General features: G+C 36.7%; 1 protein-coding gene across 1 annotated transcript in view; it reads right to left on the reverse strand.

Annotated features, from left to right (window-relative positions):
- The window catches only part of CALCR (calcitonin receptor), a 154470-nt gene that overhangs the window by 33433 nt on the left and 100562 nt on the right, over positions 1-20475 (reverse strand). Inside the window, exons 6-8 of the mRNA XM_027574017.1 lie at positions 15200-15312; positions 12194-12285; positions 4622-4748 (exon numbers count right to left, since the gene is read on the reverse strand). Of these exons, the coding sequence (XP_027429818.1) occupies positions 4622-4748; positions 12194-12285; positions 15200-15312 (332 nt within the window). The remainder of the gene's footprint in view (positions 1-4621; positions 4749-12193; positions 12286-15199; positions 15313-20475) is intronic.

Consider the following 20475-nt stretch of genomic DNA (forward strand, 5'->3'; position numbering starts at 1 on the left):
GAGAACATTGTTTTCTTTTGCCCCCAACTAAATAAACTCTTATAGAAGCAGTGCAACAGCATTTGGGATGATGCAGCCTCCTTTTACAAGAAATAACTTTCTTTTTAATATATTCCCTTGGGCACTGGGAAGGAAAATCTTTTGCCTCTTAACTGCTGACTCAGTGACCTGAGAATTGGGTCAAAATGAAAAAATAATCCACAACTCTGCCTTTAGTTTGCTTAAGAGAAAAAGTGTCTTAAAAATATATATATTTTTAAAGGAGACACATACCTGAAATCACAGGTAAATGGAATGCTGATAAATATGCTTTAATTTATGGCTGCTGTTATATATTTTTTGTTAGTTGTAATTTCAATCGATATTTGTAATTGACAATGTCCAATAACTTCCCTTTTTCAAAAATTTCTTGTGTTTTTTTTTAAATTTTTTTTTGGCCTTTTCTTGGGTTTTTCTTTATTATCTCCACTTGTCTTGGCTATGGAGAACCTTAATCTAAGTTTTCTGGAATGTCACTTTTTCAAGAAAAATGCAATATTTCAAATAATTCATTTAAAGTTAAGTTTTAAATATATAATTTTGCATGTGACTTAGTAATATATTGATGACCTGATTCTCAGTGTTGAGATGTTATTTTGGTTAAAATACCATTTTAACCAAATGGTATTTAACCACATCTTTAATACCATCTCTAAAGAGACAGAGGTGGAGAACTTTACTCTTAGGAAAGATGGGGCTTTCCTACTTAAACTTTTCCTACTTCTTGTTTATCCCCTATAAATATTCCCTATAAATTTAAATATATTACAACAGGGAAAATTTCTCCTTTCTTGATGCCTGAATTTATAGTTTCAACTGCAGTTCACTTTCAGAGTCTTCTGGATGGGAAACGATACTTAATAAATTGGGCTTCTATGAATGCATTTATAACAGAGTATGTATTTTCAAGGTGAGCTACAACACAGATTTCAAGACCTGTGTCTCTTTTGGAAATAAGCAGTTTCAAGGATGAATAACATATAAGACATGTCCTACTTGAGGGTTCTTCCTTGCCCTTTCTTGAACTAACTTTGCTTAGACCGAGCAAGCCCTGTGTTGTTTGCATACAGAGAGTTAGAGAAGAGATTTAGCAAGATCTCACTGGAAAACAATAACTGTTGCAAATAGAAAACATACTCAACACAAATGACCTAGTTTTGGGGGGCCAAGTGCATTATGCTTCACAACTTACAAACATGATTTAATTTTTGTCATTGTAGCCATTTCTTTTTAGCCGACACTATTTATATGTATTTGGTAAAAGGTGCAAATTTCCAAATTTTGTCTTATGGAATAAAAAGACTTTTGGAAATGTGAAAGAGGGCACAGGGTGTTCACACATTATGACTGTTCCCTGTTTCCCACTGTCAGTGGCTTATTATCCGTGGTGTATTCTCATTTGGTCAGCCCTCAGAGGAATGAGGCTTCTCTTTCAGGCACACAGTCTTTTTGCTCCTTTGTTTTCCATTAAAAAAAAAATCTTACAAACACTTGGAAATAGGTAAACAAAGGGCTGAACCCCCCATATATGGTTGCCAGACATAGGAAACTGTTTCCACATGAGGTGTGGTCCATTTCTAGGGATTGTCATAAATAGCTATGTTCCCCAAATTCTATGAATTCAGTTCAGCTTAAAGACTAAAATTTGAGTTTGGGGCACTCAATAAACACTTGATTGATTGGATTAAATTCTACCTTTCAAGATTTTACAATTTTTCCCTAGGAAATGTGTTCTTGGATAGCTAAAAGGAACAAGTCTGTTAGGTTAACAATATATTGATTGGCAGAACCAGGTGCTAGTCATGCCATAAAGATAAGCTTCTTTCCTGATTTTCAAACTTAGGTCACTTGGAGAATGCCTAATGTGTGCAACAGAGCCACCCTCACTCCTCCATAAGAAAGCTTCCTGTTAATTTCTCTGGCTCCTCTATGCTCACACTTACATTCTCCCAGGAGATCAGCTGCACAGTAGTTGAACTCGGTCCCTAGACATCTGCTTAGAGGCTTTAATATAGGTTTCCAGGCAATAGAGAAGCTGCAAGGCAGAGCCGGTTTGACCTGGTGGGGGCTAGGAGGCAGTCTGTTCATGGTGACTGGCAAAGTATATAGGCACGTCTGCCCCTAAAGTATCCTATGAAAGTGAAAACATCCAGTGATGATAACTCATGAGACTGTTAAGAGCAATGAGTCGACTAATGGATGAGTTAGGGAAGCCAAGTGCAGAGACCAAGGGTGTTAGTTATAGGGCAAGAGTTAGCAGCAACCCTGTGAGCAATCACTTGCAATATTGTGCCCTTGGGGATTTTTAAAAGCTTTATGCTTCTTTTGGGACTCCAGGACAAGCTCTTGGAAATAAGCAGGGCAGTTTTTATTTTTCTTGTTGATGGATAAGTTTAAATGGCTTCTGTAATTCAATAGCGAATCCAGAAAAATCCTGAATTTAGACTATTAGGGAAGATAGTAGGTTTAGTATGGTCTTACAATGGATGAGAAGCTGCCTTCACCCTACAAGCCTCTAGAGAGTGGGCTGGTGGAATGACAAGTGGGTATGAGACCCCCACAAGAGTGATGGGAGAGCGCCTACTCAAGAATTTACAATACTTTATAATGTGACCGAGCACTGCATTGATTCTTTAATGACGAAAGTGCCATTTCCTGGCCTCCTCCATACAGATAGTAACTTTTTAAGGATTTCCACACTTAATGGAATATGGGAAACCAAAAATTTGAGTCTTTTCTGCTGAGAAATGCTTAGTTAATTGCTTCTACAACTTAATAGGAGTCAGCTTCTCTAATGTATGTATCCAACTATGGACAATTACCACTTCGGAATGGTTCAGCCCATTTCTTTCTTTATTTTTTTTACTTTTTTTAAAATTTAAATTCAACTAACATGTATTATTGGTTTCAGAGGTAGAGGTCAGTGATTCATCAGTCTTATATAATACCCAGTATTAATTACATCACGTGCCCTCCTTAATGTACCTCACCCAGTTACCCAATCCCCCCACCCAGCCCCCCTCCAGCAACCCTCAGTTTGTTTCCTATGATTAAGAGTCTCTTATGGTTTGTCTCCCTCTCTGATTTCATCTTGTTTTATTTTTTCCTCTCTTCCCCTATGATCCTCTGTTTTGTTTCTTAAATTCCACATATGAGTGAGATCATATGATAATTGTCTTTCTCTGATTGACTTATTTCCCTTAGCATAATACCCTCTAGTTCCATCCACATTGTTACAAATGGCAAGATTTCTTTTCTTTTTTTTTTTTTTTTGATGAGCCCATTTCTTTAAGAACACATCTTCCTAAGGAAACAAAGCAAGGGCACAAGTGGTATATAGAAGAGAAGGTGGGCTTCTGAGTGAGACCTGTCTGGGTTTGAATCCCACTCCTAAATAACCACAGTACAGAGGACCTGTCCCTTCACTGAGCCTCAGTTTTCTCAGTTAATAATGGGAATAATATCCATTCTTTGCTGGGGTCTTGGGAAGACTAGATGAAATGAAATTATTTTTATTAAAAATCAGTTGATATTAAAAAAATAAACTCATCAAGATAAACCCATTGGATCACATTCTGCAGCTAAGATAAGACTGTCTCAGATAATAGATGCCATGGTTTTAAAAGATGACCCATAATATCCTTCTGGATATATTCACACTGCAAAAATTATTAACACTGTGGATTCATTAGAAGCCAAATTAAGCTGCTTTCCCATGCCATGCCACTGTCACGCAGGATGCATGCTCTGGGCAGATTTCACGCATTTTTGTCTTTGGGTTGGCAGAGCTGTCAAAGGCCAGTTTTGAAAGATGAGGCTATCTACAGATGCTTGCATAACATAGTTAAGCAGAGAAACAAAAATGAAAATATCCCTTGGTCATTCATTGTGTGCTAGATAGCTTCTGTTTGTGCTTTCAAATGCACTCTCCACCCTGCTCCCACCGCCCTGGGCCCAGAGAAACCCATCTGTACATCTCCATCAGGGTTTCCTTGCCCTCTGGTTTATGGCTAAGCTAAGTCAATGGGGATCATCAGCAGAGACTGGGAGATGAGAGTGAGTGAGCTCGGGGTATTTAAATCTTTTTCAACTCAAGACAGTATTTATATGGCTTACCAGAGTAAATGCATAGCTAGCTACTCATAGCTCAATTGACTGGCACAAGCCCAGCCCCGTACCAGGATGCTAAGCGGATTCCTATATAGGCTTACTGGTAACCCATTAGTGACACACTGAGGCATTGCCTTAGTACACCCCGTACTGCCTATGTTCACAAGATGTGCTCAGTAAATTTCCCATAGATGTGAATACATTTTTGAGTAGTAGTAAAAAGTCATGATTTGTTGTATAATTCTTATTTGGTTATGACTGAATTATTCACAACCCGTTACTACTGCATATAGCAGTTACTTCTGATAACTGTATAGAAATGACACACCATGCTTTATGCAAAATTCCACTGTAAAAGTAAATCCGATCGCACATGTAAACAGTTGTTTAAGTCAGACAACAGCAGCACGTTCACTACTTATGGGGACCATGTCTTTAAGAATAAATCACAAGCAAGTCATGCAATCCTTACTGGATCCCTTCTCACAAGCTCTCCATTGGGTACGACTTCAACTAGGTGGATGATGATAATCATAGAATTCAGAATGTAAGTCAGAAACATGTTCTTGTGCAGAGTCACCCTCTGGCAGCCAAGGCTCCTGGAAGAAAATGTAATAGAAAGCATTAACCAGTGCCAAAATATGGAAGGATCTGGAAAAAAATATTTTGGTAATATTTGTAATATTTCCTTTAGCAATCAGTGAGAGACCTATAGGAATAAATGAGGCTGGTCCCATCTTTAAGACTCATTACCACTTTTCTGCCTGATTTTTACAAACAGTTTTCCAGTCATGGTAGCTCATAGTTTTCAGTCCTCAGGGTGACTTCATACAATAACTGAAAGAGTGAGTGATAAAAATCACTTTTAATTATAACAAATGTCGTGAAATTAATTAAGAGAAGGACTCTTACAAGAGAAACCATTAGGGTTTGGAGTGTGCTTCAGATGAAAAGTCGAATATTCATTGATGTAACCAGGCAGAAATCATGTGGCGAATGGGATAACAGAGCATGAAGTCAGAACCAAGGCTGCCCTTGACAAAGTACTGAATTTGTGTCCCTGACCCATCCCAGACTTCATTAAGTCTCCGTCATTCTTCTTTTTTGCCATTTCTTCTAACATCTTCTTATTTCTCATATTCCAACTAGAATCAACTCTGTGATTCTCCCTTTCCACATCCTCCTGATGGTGGAGCTGAGACACAGTCAGAGAATTCTAAATAGGCTCAAATTTGATCTCATTATGAGGCATATTGTGGTTTGCATCTGATGAAACCCATCCAAGTGCTGCCGCTTGTTGGCATAGCCATTTCCCACCTTTTGGATACTAAACAATTTGTTGGATTTTTCATTCCTTGCTCCTCCACTTCATAAGCTTGTACATATGTATTTGTGTGAATGAGCACATAAATAAACATTAGTTTGAATATCCTATTTCACTTTTTGATGCAAATGGAGAGAGTCCTGCAGGATGGCTACAACAAAATTGGAATGATTATCCTTGATGAACAAAAATCTTGCATTTACCATAATTGATCCAGTCAAAAAATGTTTAGCATAATGTGAAAATTTAAAACATTCAGCTAATGATGCCAATGATTGATCACAGTAACTATTCCTAAAAAATCTTCATGGAAGAAAGTTAGGATTCCAGGAATTTTGAAAAGGGAATTCTGGGGAAAGATGAAATATGAGAATGGTCCGGGTTTACTTACAATGCTTTCCTAAATTTCAGATCAAAAGAAAATGCAATTATCTGTAGTAAAATGAAGATTTAAGTAATGAGGGCATCTGTTAGGGCATATTTTGATTATTGTAGCTACATCTTTCAACTTTCAGGAAGCAAAACCATTAATAAATTGTTAATACAGAATATTTTAAAATTTGCAACTTGTTGAGTAGGGATAGGATGCAGAACTTTATATCCAGGAAGGGTTTAGAGAAGAACTTACACACACACACACACACACACACACACACACACACACACACACACACACATCCATGTAGTACTTTCTTTGGCAGCAGAAAGCTCTGTTAAATAAACCAAACCTAATCGGTTTTATAATAGTACTATAAAAGTAGGTTGCAAACTTAAGGCTTTAAAAAGAAAAAAATTATTTATGTGAAACATCATACCCATTTATATTGCATAAACTCTTCAATATTGCAACTGCTACATTAAAACTGTGACCTGCCATTTTCCATAGAGTCAATACGGCGTTTTATAGTTCTTCTTACTGGGGGGCAAATATCTGTGGTCTCGTTATTGGATTCAGCCTGGCTTAAACCAACAACAGTTGAAATTATCCAGAACTAAAGAGTATGGAGGGGGGCACCTGGGTGGCTCAGTCGTTAAGCGTCTGCCTTTGGCTCAGGTCATGATCCCAGGGTCCTGGGATTGAGCCCCGCATCGGGCTCCCTGCTCGGCGGGAAGCCTGCTTCTCCTTCTCCCACTCCCCCTGCTTGTGTTCTCTCTCTCGCTGTGTCTCTGTCAAATAAATAAATAAATAAATAACTTAAAAAAAAAAAAAAGAGTATGGATGAATGCATCAAACTGCAGCTATTCTCGTGCCTGGTTTTCTTTTAACTAGGTCCAGTTCAATAATCTGCCGGTGTATGACATCAGTTTAAAGGACTGGTTAATGCTCAATTTAGTGTGTAAATCAAAAATATACTTCCTCTGCTGCTAGCTTATTACTCCCTGGCCCTTTTATCCATGCTTTATTATTTTTTGTTCTTAACACCACCTCCTGACATAACATCTATCTGTTTATTGCCTCTTATTTTCTCTTTTTCTCTCACCAGAGTGGGGGTGCTAAAGGAATTCGTTTTGTCCACCTAGAAGAGTGTCTGATACCTTGCAGGGTTTGATACTCAAGTTTTTAAATTAAAAATCTTTACATAAGAGAGGTTTTCTTCTTCAAGCTGTGACCAGTAAACAGGTTTCCAGTACATCAGAAAATTACATTAAATGCTAGATTGTCTCATATCTTATACTTTGTATCATACTGAACATTTGCCAAGTTCTTGCTATAGGTATTAACTAACTAATACTGGACATTATGCTGTTGTTCAACAGTAGGGAAAACCTATATCCAGTGCAGTATTATGTACATAATGAGAAAATTATCTGGTTTAAAGCCAGATAAACTGTTTGGCTCCAAAGGAAGAATATGACTAGTATAGAATATGAGTTTCTGTGTCTTGAAGTTTCAATATAATTTCTGCCTATTGAGTTTAAAAAATTTTATTACACTTACTTGATGACATTTACACTCAGCTTTTGAAGCAAGTTAGAGGTACTTTAAGTTTATTAAAATTCATTCAGTAATCCAACACATATTACTGTGTACCCATTTAATAATCCAACACACATTACCGTATGATTCAGACCTTCTGGTAGATGCTAGGGATATATGGGTGAACAAAACAGACAGCTTCTGTTTACAGGGATCTTATATGCTACATAATTGTTTATTTACTCTTATTAGGATAACTGTTCTGAAGGAGAGGTATAGGATGCTAAAGAGATTAACTGAACTTAACATAAGTGATTAGATGTTCAATTGTTCTTAATGAAAATGTCTTGCTGCTTGAATGAACTTGATCTGTCAGATCTGAAATGTCTTAAGTAGAAAATAGCACAAACCTGATGTTAGCTATACTTCGTTCCTCTTGATGAAAAGAAATAGGTATTTAGATAGACCAAACATTACTTCCTTTTTGAATGACAGGGAGCCCCAAGTACTATAGATTCTCTAATAGCAGGAGGCTAAGACAACATAATCTACTTCTGTCTTGGCCCAACCAAAGTGTCACTCATATGTGAGGAAGAGATAATGATTTACTTACGTATGAATCTCAAGATGCCATATTTTAAGGCTAAAACTAAATGTTATTTTCATGGTTTTAGTTTACTTGGTGTAAATCTTCCACACTAAAAAATGTTTCAAGTAATTGGGACCCTATGTATGTATGCGTGTGATTTGGGGGAGCTTGTAGTTGTATGAGGAGGCATTTAATATGTGCCTTGAGTTGTGCAGATTGCATAAACCAGTTTGATATCACAGCATAAGGAACAGCAGTGTTCAGTTCTTTATAAGACTGTAATGATAGTCACATTCAAAGTAAATAAGGAAAGAAGCAAGTAATAAAACAAGTTAAAGTTGTTTTGTGTTTACTGGTGCATGTGAAAATATGCATTGGTGTAACTGCTGTGACTGGTACAAGCAGTTGTCGCTTTCCTTTACCTAGAAACCCAGTATCTTATACATCTTTCCTCTCCGAAAAGAGACTTTATACCTGTGGATTTAGCACAAAATCTTCATCCTTAAGGAACTCCTTTTCAATCATAATTCTTGCTTCTTTTCCTATTACTTCTGTTCTATGAGTGAACAGTTTGCTAAGACGTGAGTGACAGTTATCTTTTGTGTCCAGTCATGTCAAGGGTTGGGTTGGGAGAAAGGAGGCTAGCTATCTTTGGTGCCATTGATTTAGTGGTTTTTCTGGAGCAATAGGAAGGCAACCAGAGATGTAGAATAGTGGCTACTATACAAGTACAAGATAAAGTGTTATCTCTCCTTCCACTATGTAGATGTGACAAGAGAATACTAGGGCATACTGAGTGAGTAGAGGGGAATCAGTATTGCTTCTGGAGGTCCCTGTGGAAATCCTTCTTTTGTGCTGGTATGGCTAATGCAATGTAACATAGACAATGCAAGGCAATAAAGACACCCCCTGCCTTCCAACATACAACTCTATTCATTTTCAGACAAGAGTAATTAATATTCAAAATTTAACAATCAGTAAGGCATGAGTATCAAGTAGTCAAAATGGATGTTAGTGAATGTTCGATTGTGGTGCTTTCTTGAGAGAAAACAGTGAGATGTTTTAGTAATTTAGGATGATTCCACAGAAATGTCAATTGATACATTCTAAGTGGAACTGACAGGATAAGTGAATTTTATTGCAAACTTGCTTAAATGGTCAGGGAACAAACACAAATAAATGGCCACTTATGTGACTTTCTCAAGACAGTCTTCCCTAAGGGTATCTTCATCTTAATTCTCTTGTTGACATTTACTATTGGCATCTAGTAGTGAGGAGTCTTGCTGAATAAATTTGATGTTTCTATTTAATCCCTCTCTGTATTGTTGCTCCTAACTATTTTTCCTGCAAAGAAAATGAGTATATATATGAGTAATTTCCTAGATTTTTAGCAGCAAAGTATTGGCAGTTCCACAGCCTCCCGTATATTTAGTAACTTTAAATTCCTCTGCAGGCTTTCTTAGCCTGCTGGTTTGAGGGGGACACCTGCAGGGTTATTCCTTTTTATAGACCCTATAAGGCACATTTTATGGGTTGAGAGTGAGATTTCAACGGGATGATTATGAATGGGGCATTAGGTCTCAAAAGTGGAGCTGGGTGTAACTTCTCATTTTGGTTTCATGAAAGTTTTATGAAATTGATTAGATTTTGCAGAATAACTCAAGCCTGGGAATGTAGAATTAAGCAAGGGAGTGATGATTATATTTTTGCTCAGGTTTCACACAGATGATACCATTTAAGCACATAAATCATAAAAGCTTCCATTGTAATATGCAGTAAAGACCTTAAGGGTGATGTTGAGCATTTGAAAACAATTCTGGGAAAATGTTGCTAATTAAAAGATAAAACCCAGTGATAGATCAGAATTACCTTTTTTATTTTTTCACTTTTAATATTTATGAAATGCAAATGTACAGAAAAAAATCTGAAGATTCAGAAGCATACTTTAATTTGAAGAAAACGGATGCCCTTGCTATTTTTAGTTTGGGTAGGTTTAAGATAAAATTAAGAACAAGTATAAAAATCAGATGTGACTGCTTTTAGATCTCAGCATGTGTGTTTTTCATATCCTATCCGTCTCTGGTTGTGTGCACTCTGGAGAACAAGCTATTTCAGTTTCTGTCTTCCCATTACCGTATTCAGATTATAAATCAATAAGACTTGATTTTCCTCCTAAGATTTAAGTTGCTGTTTGGTAGGCTTTTGGAATTGAGAGACAGTAGGACAAAATTAGATGCTTTCTAGACAATCTGCCCCCAAATTCTCTCAAGGGTTCAACCAGATTAATCTTGTTCTGGGTCTAACTGGCGTTGAGAAATATTTTACTTATGTGCTGCACTTTTAAACACTCATCTTCAGTCGCTTCATATAGAAATGAGTGTTGAAGGAATATTCTTATTTTGTTAGCTGATTTGGCTCTCACATCTCATCACTTACTTAAGTGACTGCAGAAATAAAGAACTAAGAAATAACCGGTTGACATTTTTTTATCTTTAAACTCCTGAATACATTTATTAGCTGCACTATTACAAATTTGGGGGCTGTTTCTTTCAATTTTTTTCCTTTCAATTTTTTTATGGTTATATTAAAAAATTTAAAGGTTAGACTTTTAGTGACAGACTTTTTAATCAAAGTTGTATGGGAGCCATCGTGATGTATTTATTCACCATGGTCAAGTGCAGTTGAAAAATGAATAGAAATTCCAAGATTAATCATGCTATGTGTTTACTCTGCTGCATTCTGATCATTATAATTGAAAATACTCTTCTATTCTAATTCTAGGAATTAATCCCTTATGTCTTGTTGCTTTGTGTTTATCTTTCTCCAGTTAAACCATATATGGAAGGAGCTCATTCTTTGTTAATTTAAATTATTATTTATTTGTTTACTATTATTTATTATTATTCAGTTAAGAAAAAATTGCTATTCAGTTGCATTGCTTGGTCAGAGGAAGAACCTTGACTATATAAGACATAGACCTAATGTGATAATGGTATAAGATGAAGACAAAGATTAAAAGGGATCAGGGAAAAATAATAATAGTAGTTGTGTTCAGGGTGTGCTTACAGGTGATTCTCCCCTTGGCTTAATTTTCTTTAGTAGTATCATGATAATATTTTAACAAAAATCAAATTAAGATTCTGTTATACTATGTATGAATCACTGGATATTTAGTTACATTATATATTTAGTTACATTATCACATCTTTAAAGTGTGGAGGATTATTTGCAGTGTGAGCCTATGAAGGAGCTTTTCTTGACCATTTGTATAATACCACCACTACTAAAGAACATATTAGTTGAAGGAGACAACCCAGTAGTATAGAAATTAGAATTCTCATGAAAGGGTAATGTAGTGCCTCCTGCCTTTGACTTAAAAAAAATCACACTAAATTTAGGACGTTTCCAGTACTGAATTTAACATACATTACCATCTCACATGCATGATGAAGTCATTCTGAAAAAACAGATTCAATGTTTCAAATTCTCCATTATTACAAAATCAATATTTATACCAACTTAATCATTTTGCCATAGGTAATGCAATCAAGTGCACAGACATGGCCTCGGAATAGAAACTTCATTGAGATTTTGCTCTTCAGAGTGTTAGAAGATAACTGTGGTTGAAGATGCTCAGTTTGCAAGGGCAAAACATTGACACTTAACTCTTCTTCCAGAGATTCTCCTTGGTCCCAGCTGAGTGAGTCAGGACCAGAAGGGAGCCTTACCTTCCTTCTATGGCTAAACACTATTCTGGGCTCACTAGCCACACTTCTCTTCCAGCCAAATCCACCTATGATAAACTCATAATTAGACAAGGTGCACTTGAGCTTCTGACCATGGCCTCCATATTTTAGGATGAGGGTGAAAGAAGGAAGAGGAGCCTCTCCTCAGTACCTCCTGCAACCTTAGCCATGGTAAGTGGAGCCTTTCACATGTTAACACAGTGTGCCTATGGGCTCACAGGACTGTTTCATTTTGGGAAGAATCATATTACCTTTGAAAATTATATGAATCCATCTTATTTTCCTCAGAGATAGCATTAAAAAGCATGTTTTAATTAATTTCATTTTCCTTGCTACTTCATGACTCCCAGTGCTGCATTTCTCCTGTGGTTTGCAGAAGACCACCCTTCCCCTAACTCTTGCAGTTTGCCATTTATTTCAGTACCTTAAAGAAGAAAATAAAAAGCAGTTCCATTGAGGGTACTTACTTGAAAAACACGAAAATCCCCAGCGAAATCACCAAGGTGAAAATCGACAAAGAATGGCCCACAATAGCCAAGTAGTACAGAACGTATGCATTCTGGAACAACAACAACAACAAAACAGTTATAAAAATAAACAGGCAAATAAATGGTAATAGAGGAGGGAAAATAGTTTCTATCTTTAATATCAGTGTAAATCAACAACTGTTCTCAGCCTTTAAAAAAATCTACTAAAATTATAACAAATGTTTCAGAGAATTAAATTATACTGAATCATAATATTTGGGGTTAACAGGTTAAATATTATAAGATTACCCATCATATTAGAATATGCATGATGTGGTGGGAAGAACGTAAGACTGGATTCATCAGTACTGTTCTTTACTCGGAGTACTAATCATTAAGTCTTTGTGTGACTGTCATAAGTCAGTCACTTCACCCCTCTGGATCTCAGTAGTCCTCATCTCTAAAATAATTTGGTCAAAACTAAATGATTTTTAAAACAATTATGTGCTGCTTATAAGAAACATCGTTAACTACTGGGATGCAGAAATACTGAACATAAAAGGACAGGAAAAGATGATCTAGATAAACACTAACCACAAGATAACTGGTATCATATCATAAAGGTCCAGATGTTAAGTCAGGAAGACAAAACAATTTTTAATTTCTATTCACCTAATAATATAAACTCAAACCACATAAAGCATAAAGCAAAAGCTGATACCACTTAATAATCAATAGAACATTGGTACAAATGCAGTGTAGGTAAGTTGGATAATTTCTATGAACTTTTTTAATTCCTGGGAGAATTGTGGCATTTATGTACAAAGCATTACCCTTCAACATTTGATTGTTGTCAATTTCCTTGTGAAGAGCCTGATATGGAAGCACTGATTCTGCTAAAAGGCTCTTGAAGCATGCAGAGTCTTTTGTTTGGTGATGTGCATTAATGCTGGACAGAAAAAAATATTGCCTTTCTAGGTGTTAGAATTTCAAAATGAACTAATCAATGTCTCCTGAATTGTGGCTGTTGTACCACTTGATGGGGCATTTACATATTATTTGCCACTTTCACTGATAAACTACTCTCCTAACAGCACCCTTTTTATCCTTGCAGAAATGATGACCAAGTTGGAATAGTGGGTTTATAGCTAGAGCTGATAAAGACTTCAAAATAGCTTATACTCCCTTTCTTAGAAAGTATTTAGGAATCTTTGCAAGAAAACAAATACTCAGCTCCCCTCTTTTCTCCCACCAATTCATTTTCTGGCTACTTTTCTAACTTCACCACTAGACAAAACCAGGAGTGGCACTTTCTAAGAGTTCTTCCTTTTAAATAGTTCACCATATAGATCCCCTTGCCATTTAAAATACTGTTTTTTATTTGGATATGCAAGCCATGCCCCTAACCTCTGTCATTATTTTATTTTTATCTCTGTATATTTTATTTCTAAGAAAACTTTATATAACTTAATTTATTTTCTTTCAGTTGCCTCCAGAATACTTTAAAAAATATTTATTCTTCTGAAATAAAGTTGTCTAAATGTGTAAGATTAAACCAACAGCTCATAATTTAGTTGCCATTCTTGGTGTCATTCTTAAGACTGAGAAGTGCTTCTTTTTTTTTTTTTAAATAAATTCTAAGTTGGTTGCTCCACCATTTTTTTTTTTTTTTTTGCCTGTATATAGCTAGAAGATTTGTGCAAAGAATTTCAATCATTATGTTAGGTTCTTGGAGGCGAACATTTATTCTTAAAGTACTTTATTTCTATTTTATCAGACATGGCCAGAGTGAGGTCAAATATGGCAGCACTAAGAATTATTTATTTGGATCTGCACTCTTTGTAACAATTCAGGTAACAGGTTTATAATTTTTTTCCTGTAAAATCATAATCAGCACTCATTCAGGAATTCATTGCTTGGTGACATGTAATTTCCATCAGATCTTATTAAGTAAAATAGCTCTCCATTATGATGTAGACATACATCTTATTCTCAGGGGGGTGACTAAGTAATTTGTGAAGAGGTAACAGGCTTTGGTGCCCCCAGCCTGTGTCTGTGACAAGATATTACTCTGGTCTCTAGTCAACTGGTCTCTAAGCTACCTATTCGTCTTGTTTACTTTTTGTTCTTGCTTGTTTTGTTTTAAATAAAAGGAAAATTTTCTATACTCCTAAATCTGCTCTATAGCAAACAGAAGCACTGATGGGCTTTTAGCTTCCAACTTAGTAATAACTTAGCATCCAGGTCTATCTTTGAAGGAAACAATAGGTTTCCATTGTAGCACCAGGGCTGCTCAGGGATAGCCTGTGTGGTTAAATACTGACTGACCATTTCTCCCAGCACCGTGGGGAGAGGAGGCTGATTGTGCGCTTAGTGATTTTTTTCAGATTTCTCATGCACTTGGAGAGTAGGTATCTGGGTTTTTCCTGTTGGCTTAAATGTTTCCGAGCAGAGATGATATTATGAATATTTAACAGACGGTAAGACACAAATACCAACAAATCAGAATGGACTAAACTGCCACACCTGTATCAATAGGTAGATGAGAAGCCAGATTCTAAGGGTTCCTTCAAGACCAGATAGTAAGACTATAATGGGCATCTTGGGGCAGGGAATAAGAGGCAACTGTCACTTTGTGACTTGGGGAAAAAAATCTGTAATTTTGGGACTCTTCTGGTAGAGGAGAGATCTTAGAGAGTCCCTGGAAATGCTGCCTAATATCTGGCATCATGGGGAATCCCATCTCTCTTCCATGGACACTATTTCCCTCGTTATGAATGGCCTGATTCTCATGGAACTCTTTGATACCAAGTACCAACCAAGAAGTAAAATGTCATTTTCTCTAATGCTACTTCATAGAGTCCCTAGAACTCACTGGCCATGATCTGATTTCTTTCTATAGAATAGGCTGGCTTCTTGGTAGCAGGTATTTTAAAGTTATGCATACATTTCTATGTAAAAATAATGGCATTCTCACCCAATACCGAAATGTGAAATAGAACCTACCTTCAGTTTCTCAGGAGTGAAAGCATTACACATAGTATAGTTGGACCAGGTTCGATTGTTCTCAGGATGTTTATACCAATCCCCGTTCTCATCACAGTATTTTGTAACCTTTTCTGTTAATGAAACATAACAGTTATTACATTGTGATCTCAAAATGCCAAGAAGGAAAAATACAGCTTAAAAGCCATTCCAAGAGTTAATCACTTTATAGAACTTGAATGTGAATATAGGTCAATGGAGACTACCCTGAATCATGCATTTTATAAGATGTTTTAGTATGTGTTGTCTCATTTTATCTTCAGCAAAGCCATGTAAAGCCGATGTTGCTATCTCCACTTTATAAGCAAGAAGCAGGGAGTGAGAGAGGTTATAGTTTGAAGTCACTAGAGAGTGGGTCAGCTGGGATTTAATATCAGGTCCATCGCACTAAAAAGTGCTACCTATACCGTGCCTCATATTTTTTTAACAAACCTTACATTTCTGATTTTAGATAGGAACTATGTGAAAATGGCAAGACCATATTTTTCTTCATTTATATGCAATATGTATGTATTAGGTTGACTGTATGAAACTGCAGTTTTTGTGGGTCAGATAGTCAAATACTGGCAATTTCATATAGTTAAGTCCAATAGAACAAAAAAGTCCTAAACTAAAGGATGTATCAAGAAATCATTTTTATGCTTCTCAAAAAGATTTCATTTGAATCATCTCTCTTGATCCCACAGAGGGCATATTAGGGATTTATAGATTTAGCCTTCACTATTTACTTCTTGAATCAACTCTTAGGTGATAGTGAGATTTGCTGATTTGGCTGGATTGGCATATTAAAGATCTCTACCTTGCTATGGGCCAGGTGTTGTGCTAAGCACTTTGCAGAATTGTCTTCTTTAACGTTAATAATGGCCCTTTAAGATGGGTATTGATCTTCCCATTGTACATATGAGGGAACTGAGGCTCAGAGAAGTTAAGTGAATTCCCCTTCCACAGATAGCAAGTAGAAAGGCCAGGGGTCAAGTCCAGGTCTAGTCTACTTGATTCCAAAGCTTTTGCGGGGCTACTAAGCTCTGTATGAAGCTTCATAGTCCTGCGGCAAAGTTATCTACACTTCATTCAGTGACCCAAAGAATCATAACTAATTTGGTTGACTGCAAGATAGTATTAAAATTCTAATCTGATTGGCTACACAATTGGAAGAAAAAAATTGAATTAAATAAAATAGAAATAATGAACAAGGGAACATTAAAATGAACGCACTCGTCAAATTTAATCTGAGTTATTAAGACTTTCCCTAGTTCTCCAAAGTACCTCTGCAATGTGTTTATTGCCTCAGAGATCATATAGTAACCCCAAATTGGCATAATATGCAAACAGATTTTACCAGTGTATTTGGAACCCTCAAAAATTTTTGATTTTTGATAATTTCTTGGGAAAAATATTTTTGAAGCATTTTTCTTCATTGGCAAAGGTAAAGAGCTGTCGCACCAATGGATAACCCTTTTATGTATGACTTCTGGTTTTTTTGTTTGTTTGTTTGTTTTGTTTTTTGTTTTAGCAGAAATGTGGAAGTCTGAATAACATACTAATATTTGGAGGATACTATTATTGTTTTAAAGGCTAAGAAAACAATTCATGTAGAAAAACTTGTCTGAAATATCACTGAGGTCTGATAATATTTAAAATAATTTTCTATCAGTAGTTCTGGTTAGTCAATCAATATGCTAATGGCCAGTATGAAAGTTCTTTTATCTTGGGCAGTTTTTAAGTGTAATTCAAAATTTTTCATTGTATGACTGAAACAGGTACTACCAAACTAAACACAAGATTCAAACTAAAAATTGTAGACTTGTCTGTATGTACTCCAACAATTATTTCAAGCAACTGAAAAAACACATTTTTCAAGCAAAAGATGTTTTCAAGAAACCTATTAGAATCATCATTGCTTAATGGCAATTTGTTAGAAAGTTAAATAGAAAAAATTTTAATTGTGAATTTGCTGAGACAGTCATTGGACAAAAACTATTTAACGAATCACCACTGGACACCAACAATATTTCAAAAAGGGTTAGCACTAATCAGCATAGAAAAACTGATATTGACAACCAGTCAATGATTTTGCTAATGCTATTGTCGACGATGACCATTCCAAGCTTATTTGCAATTTTAAAAAAGTGGTTTGTAACGAAGCATTTTATCTTACATTGTCAGAAAGTAGCTGATTATTTTATCAAAAGGAAGTTTTAAACAAAGTTATTTAGCTATGTAAGGCAAAATATATTCTATGGAGGAGGGAGGGGTGTTCCTCCTGAAAAAATCCATTCCAATCATGGACAAGACTGTAGGAGATATTATTTTGTTCTGATGTTACTAAAGTCTGGGTCTAGGCATTTCCTGGTCCTACCCATTGCGGCTGTAAGAACTTGTGCTCCTCCACCTGGCAAATCTTTCAATATTCGAAGAAAGGATAGGTCCAACTTCCTTTTCCAAACCAGACATCCCCATTTACTCACACTACACAGCTTGGTGTCCCTTCACAACCTAGAGCCACTCTGCATGTGCTCGATATTGGTATTTCCCTCTGAAATATTCTAAGTTTGGACTGCCCCATGAAGAGGACAGCGTGCTTATTTCACTCCAGATCCACAAGGGGGGAGCTTTTTACAGATTCTGAGGCCCAAACCCCAGAGGTTCAAATTTGCTTATCTGAAGAGGTAACCAGGCATCAGCATTTTAAAAAAGCTCACCAATTCCAAAGAGTATCAGGGTTGAGAATCATGGTCCTAAACCATATGTTGACCTTCTTGGCTCTGTGCCATTAATGTTGATTGAGTGTTTGACATTAAGGGCAGAACCTTAAGTACATCCTTGTTAAATGTGCTTTTTACATTCTAGCATATTCCTACAGGCTACCAGCCTCTTTTGAATTTCAATGCTGTTATTCACTCTATCATGACCTTTTACCAAACACTTCGTCTAAAATGAAATCTCTGTCATTTCATTGAACTGTTTTATCATTAAAATATAGCATTGGGTCAGTGGTAAAATCCCAACAAATTTAAGTTTGTTGAATATAGATATTTTTAAGATGTGCTTTTCTTTTGAAGTGGATTTGTCCCCCACTTGAGAGGGTTTGTTCTAAAAACCAGGCTGATAAGATGGATCTATGCCTGGAAATCCCTGTTTTGCTGACCAAAAACTTGCCTTTTAGTCAATAATTATAGCCACTTTGGCAAGAGCCCATTGCTGCTCTGGAATGGCCTTGTAGCCTCTATTGCAGAAAAGCTCTTTATGCCAATCAAATTATCTCTAATGTAGTTGTCAAGTCAAGATGAATGAAGCATCATTTATTGGGAAGAGTCAATAAAAGCCAGAAAGATGATCATCAAACAGCATTGAGTTAGAATTTACAGGAAAGTCGTGCTGAGCAGGGCAGGACACTCAGGCCTTCCTCTTTGCACAATGAAAATTTTCAGAAGTGGCTGGCCCAAACTAGTTCGAACTAGTTTTAAAGTAGTCCCCTGTAATCTCATTTTCATTATCTCTGTCTTACTGGGGTGGAACTTTGGATCTCATCCTTGTTGGAAGCACCAAAGCATCTCTTAAACACTGACACAAGGATAGACTAATTTCTCTGCTCTAATCTGGATTCCGGAAACTTTCTTGCCTAGATTTTACCATTTGACAATTGTTTTTCTATCTTAACTGATGTTCTCACTTTTGGTCTATGCAAAGTAACCTCTTGTCATTCATACTCAGTGAGCAAAGGTAAACAGATGGGCTGGTTGACCCCAAAATGTGGTAGAAACTCTGACCAAACAACTCTTGGAAAAATCTGAAAGGCAAGGTTGTTTTTCATCATCTCTTATGCATGAAACAAACACCGATTTCTCTCTTCAAAATGCTATTTCTAGTCAAGACCAGTTAATGCAATGAAGATCCTTTTTGTCAGGACCTTGGCATTCCCTTCCACTGACTGAATGTTCTAACTCTCTTCCATGGAACCACTTCCAAAAGGATACTGAAGGAAAGAGAAAGATGAGACTGTGAGGTGTGGAGGGATTACTGTGCTCTGTTATATCACATCCTGTCAGACGAGGTCTGGAGCTTGAGGTGGAAGGACCTGCTTCATGGAGCCCTGCCCCACAGCCAGCCAGTTCAACATCTGAGCAACTTAAACATGCTCTGCAGCCTCAGGCTCACTCTACTCTCAGGAACAAAGCTCACCTGTTAACTGGGGCTTAAGCGGTGTGCCTGTAGCTTAGGTTCCTCATCTGGGTCTCTTTTATAACTAAGATGTATAGTCCCTTTTCAGTCTCTTAATCTCAGTTAATATTTCAATGGGACAGATTTTCTATCTAGTTTCTTAGAACAGAGTTTTTCTGGACCCAGCACCTGTAGTCCCTGAAGCTGGCTGGCTACTGCTTTTTACCCCTCTGGTACCCACCTTCCTCCATTGTATCAGTCTTATCTGATTCTGCGCTCCACCTCCCACCGACGCAGCTACTCAGTGTATTGGTTGAGCTTTTCTGGTATCCGCCACTTTCTTATCTGGACTTTCTTTATTATTTAACACATTTTCATCTTGGCTGCACATTTTGTCACAAGCAGAACTTTAAAAGATCCTCGTGCCCAGGTTATACTCCAAACTAATTAATTCAGAATGTCTGGGGTGGTACCGGGCATCAGGATTTTGTTGTTTCCAAGATTCTTAGCCAAATTGAGAATCAGTCACTACTAACACCTATTCAAATCCATCCCCCTGACCCCCATGTGTCTAGTCTCTGGACTGAGGCTGTTATACAAACTCAAATTTTATGTCTTTACACATTCCTTGCATTGCTCCTGACCACTAGCCACTGGGCATCTTGGATTCCAGACCTCGAATCTTTTTGGATAGCTGATGTTTCTGAGATACGTCCCATCAGCCCCCTTGCTTCTTACTTACTCCACTTGGTAGCTGGCACTCCTAGACCTTTATCCTGCCTATGCATCCTGATCCAACTTCCAATTATACCAGTGTGGCTAGATTGAGGCCTGAAGGAAAAACATGTCTTCCCTAGGAGGTTCTAAAAGTACTTCAATCTGTGCAAGTGTGTATGGGGATTCAGAAATACTGTTTCTCAAATGCTTTTCCAAGACTGTTGCACTTACTTATAAAGAGAGGGTTAGGTAAGAGCTCAGGAGACTTGGTTCACTTGCAATTTTGTGTCAAATATTGTGTGAGTATATAAATTTAGATAATATATATGAAAATGTTTTGAAAAGTAAAAAGTGATACT

Source organism: Zalophus californianus, chromosome 12 (assembly GCF_009762305.2).
Source record: "Zalophus californianus isolate mZalCal1 chromosome 12, mZalCal1.pri.v2, whole genome shotgun sequence".
NCBI classification, from domain to species: Eukaryota; Metazoa; Chordata; class Mammalia; order Carnivora; family Otariidae; genus Zalophus; species Zalophus californianus.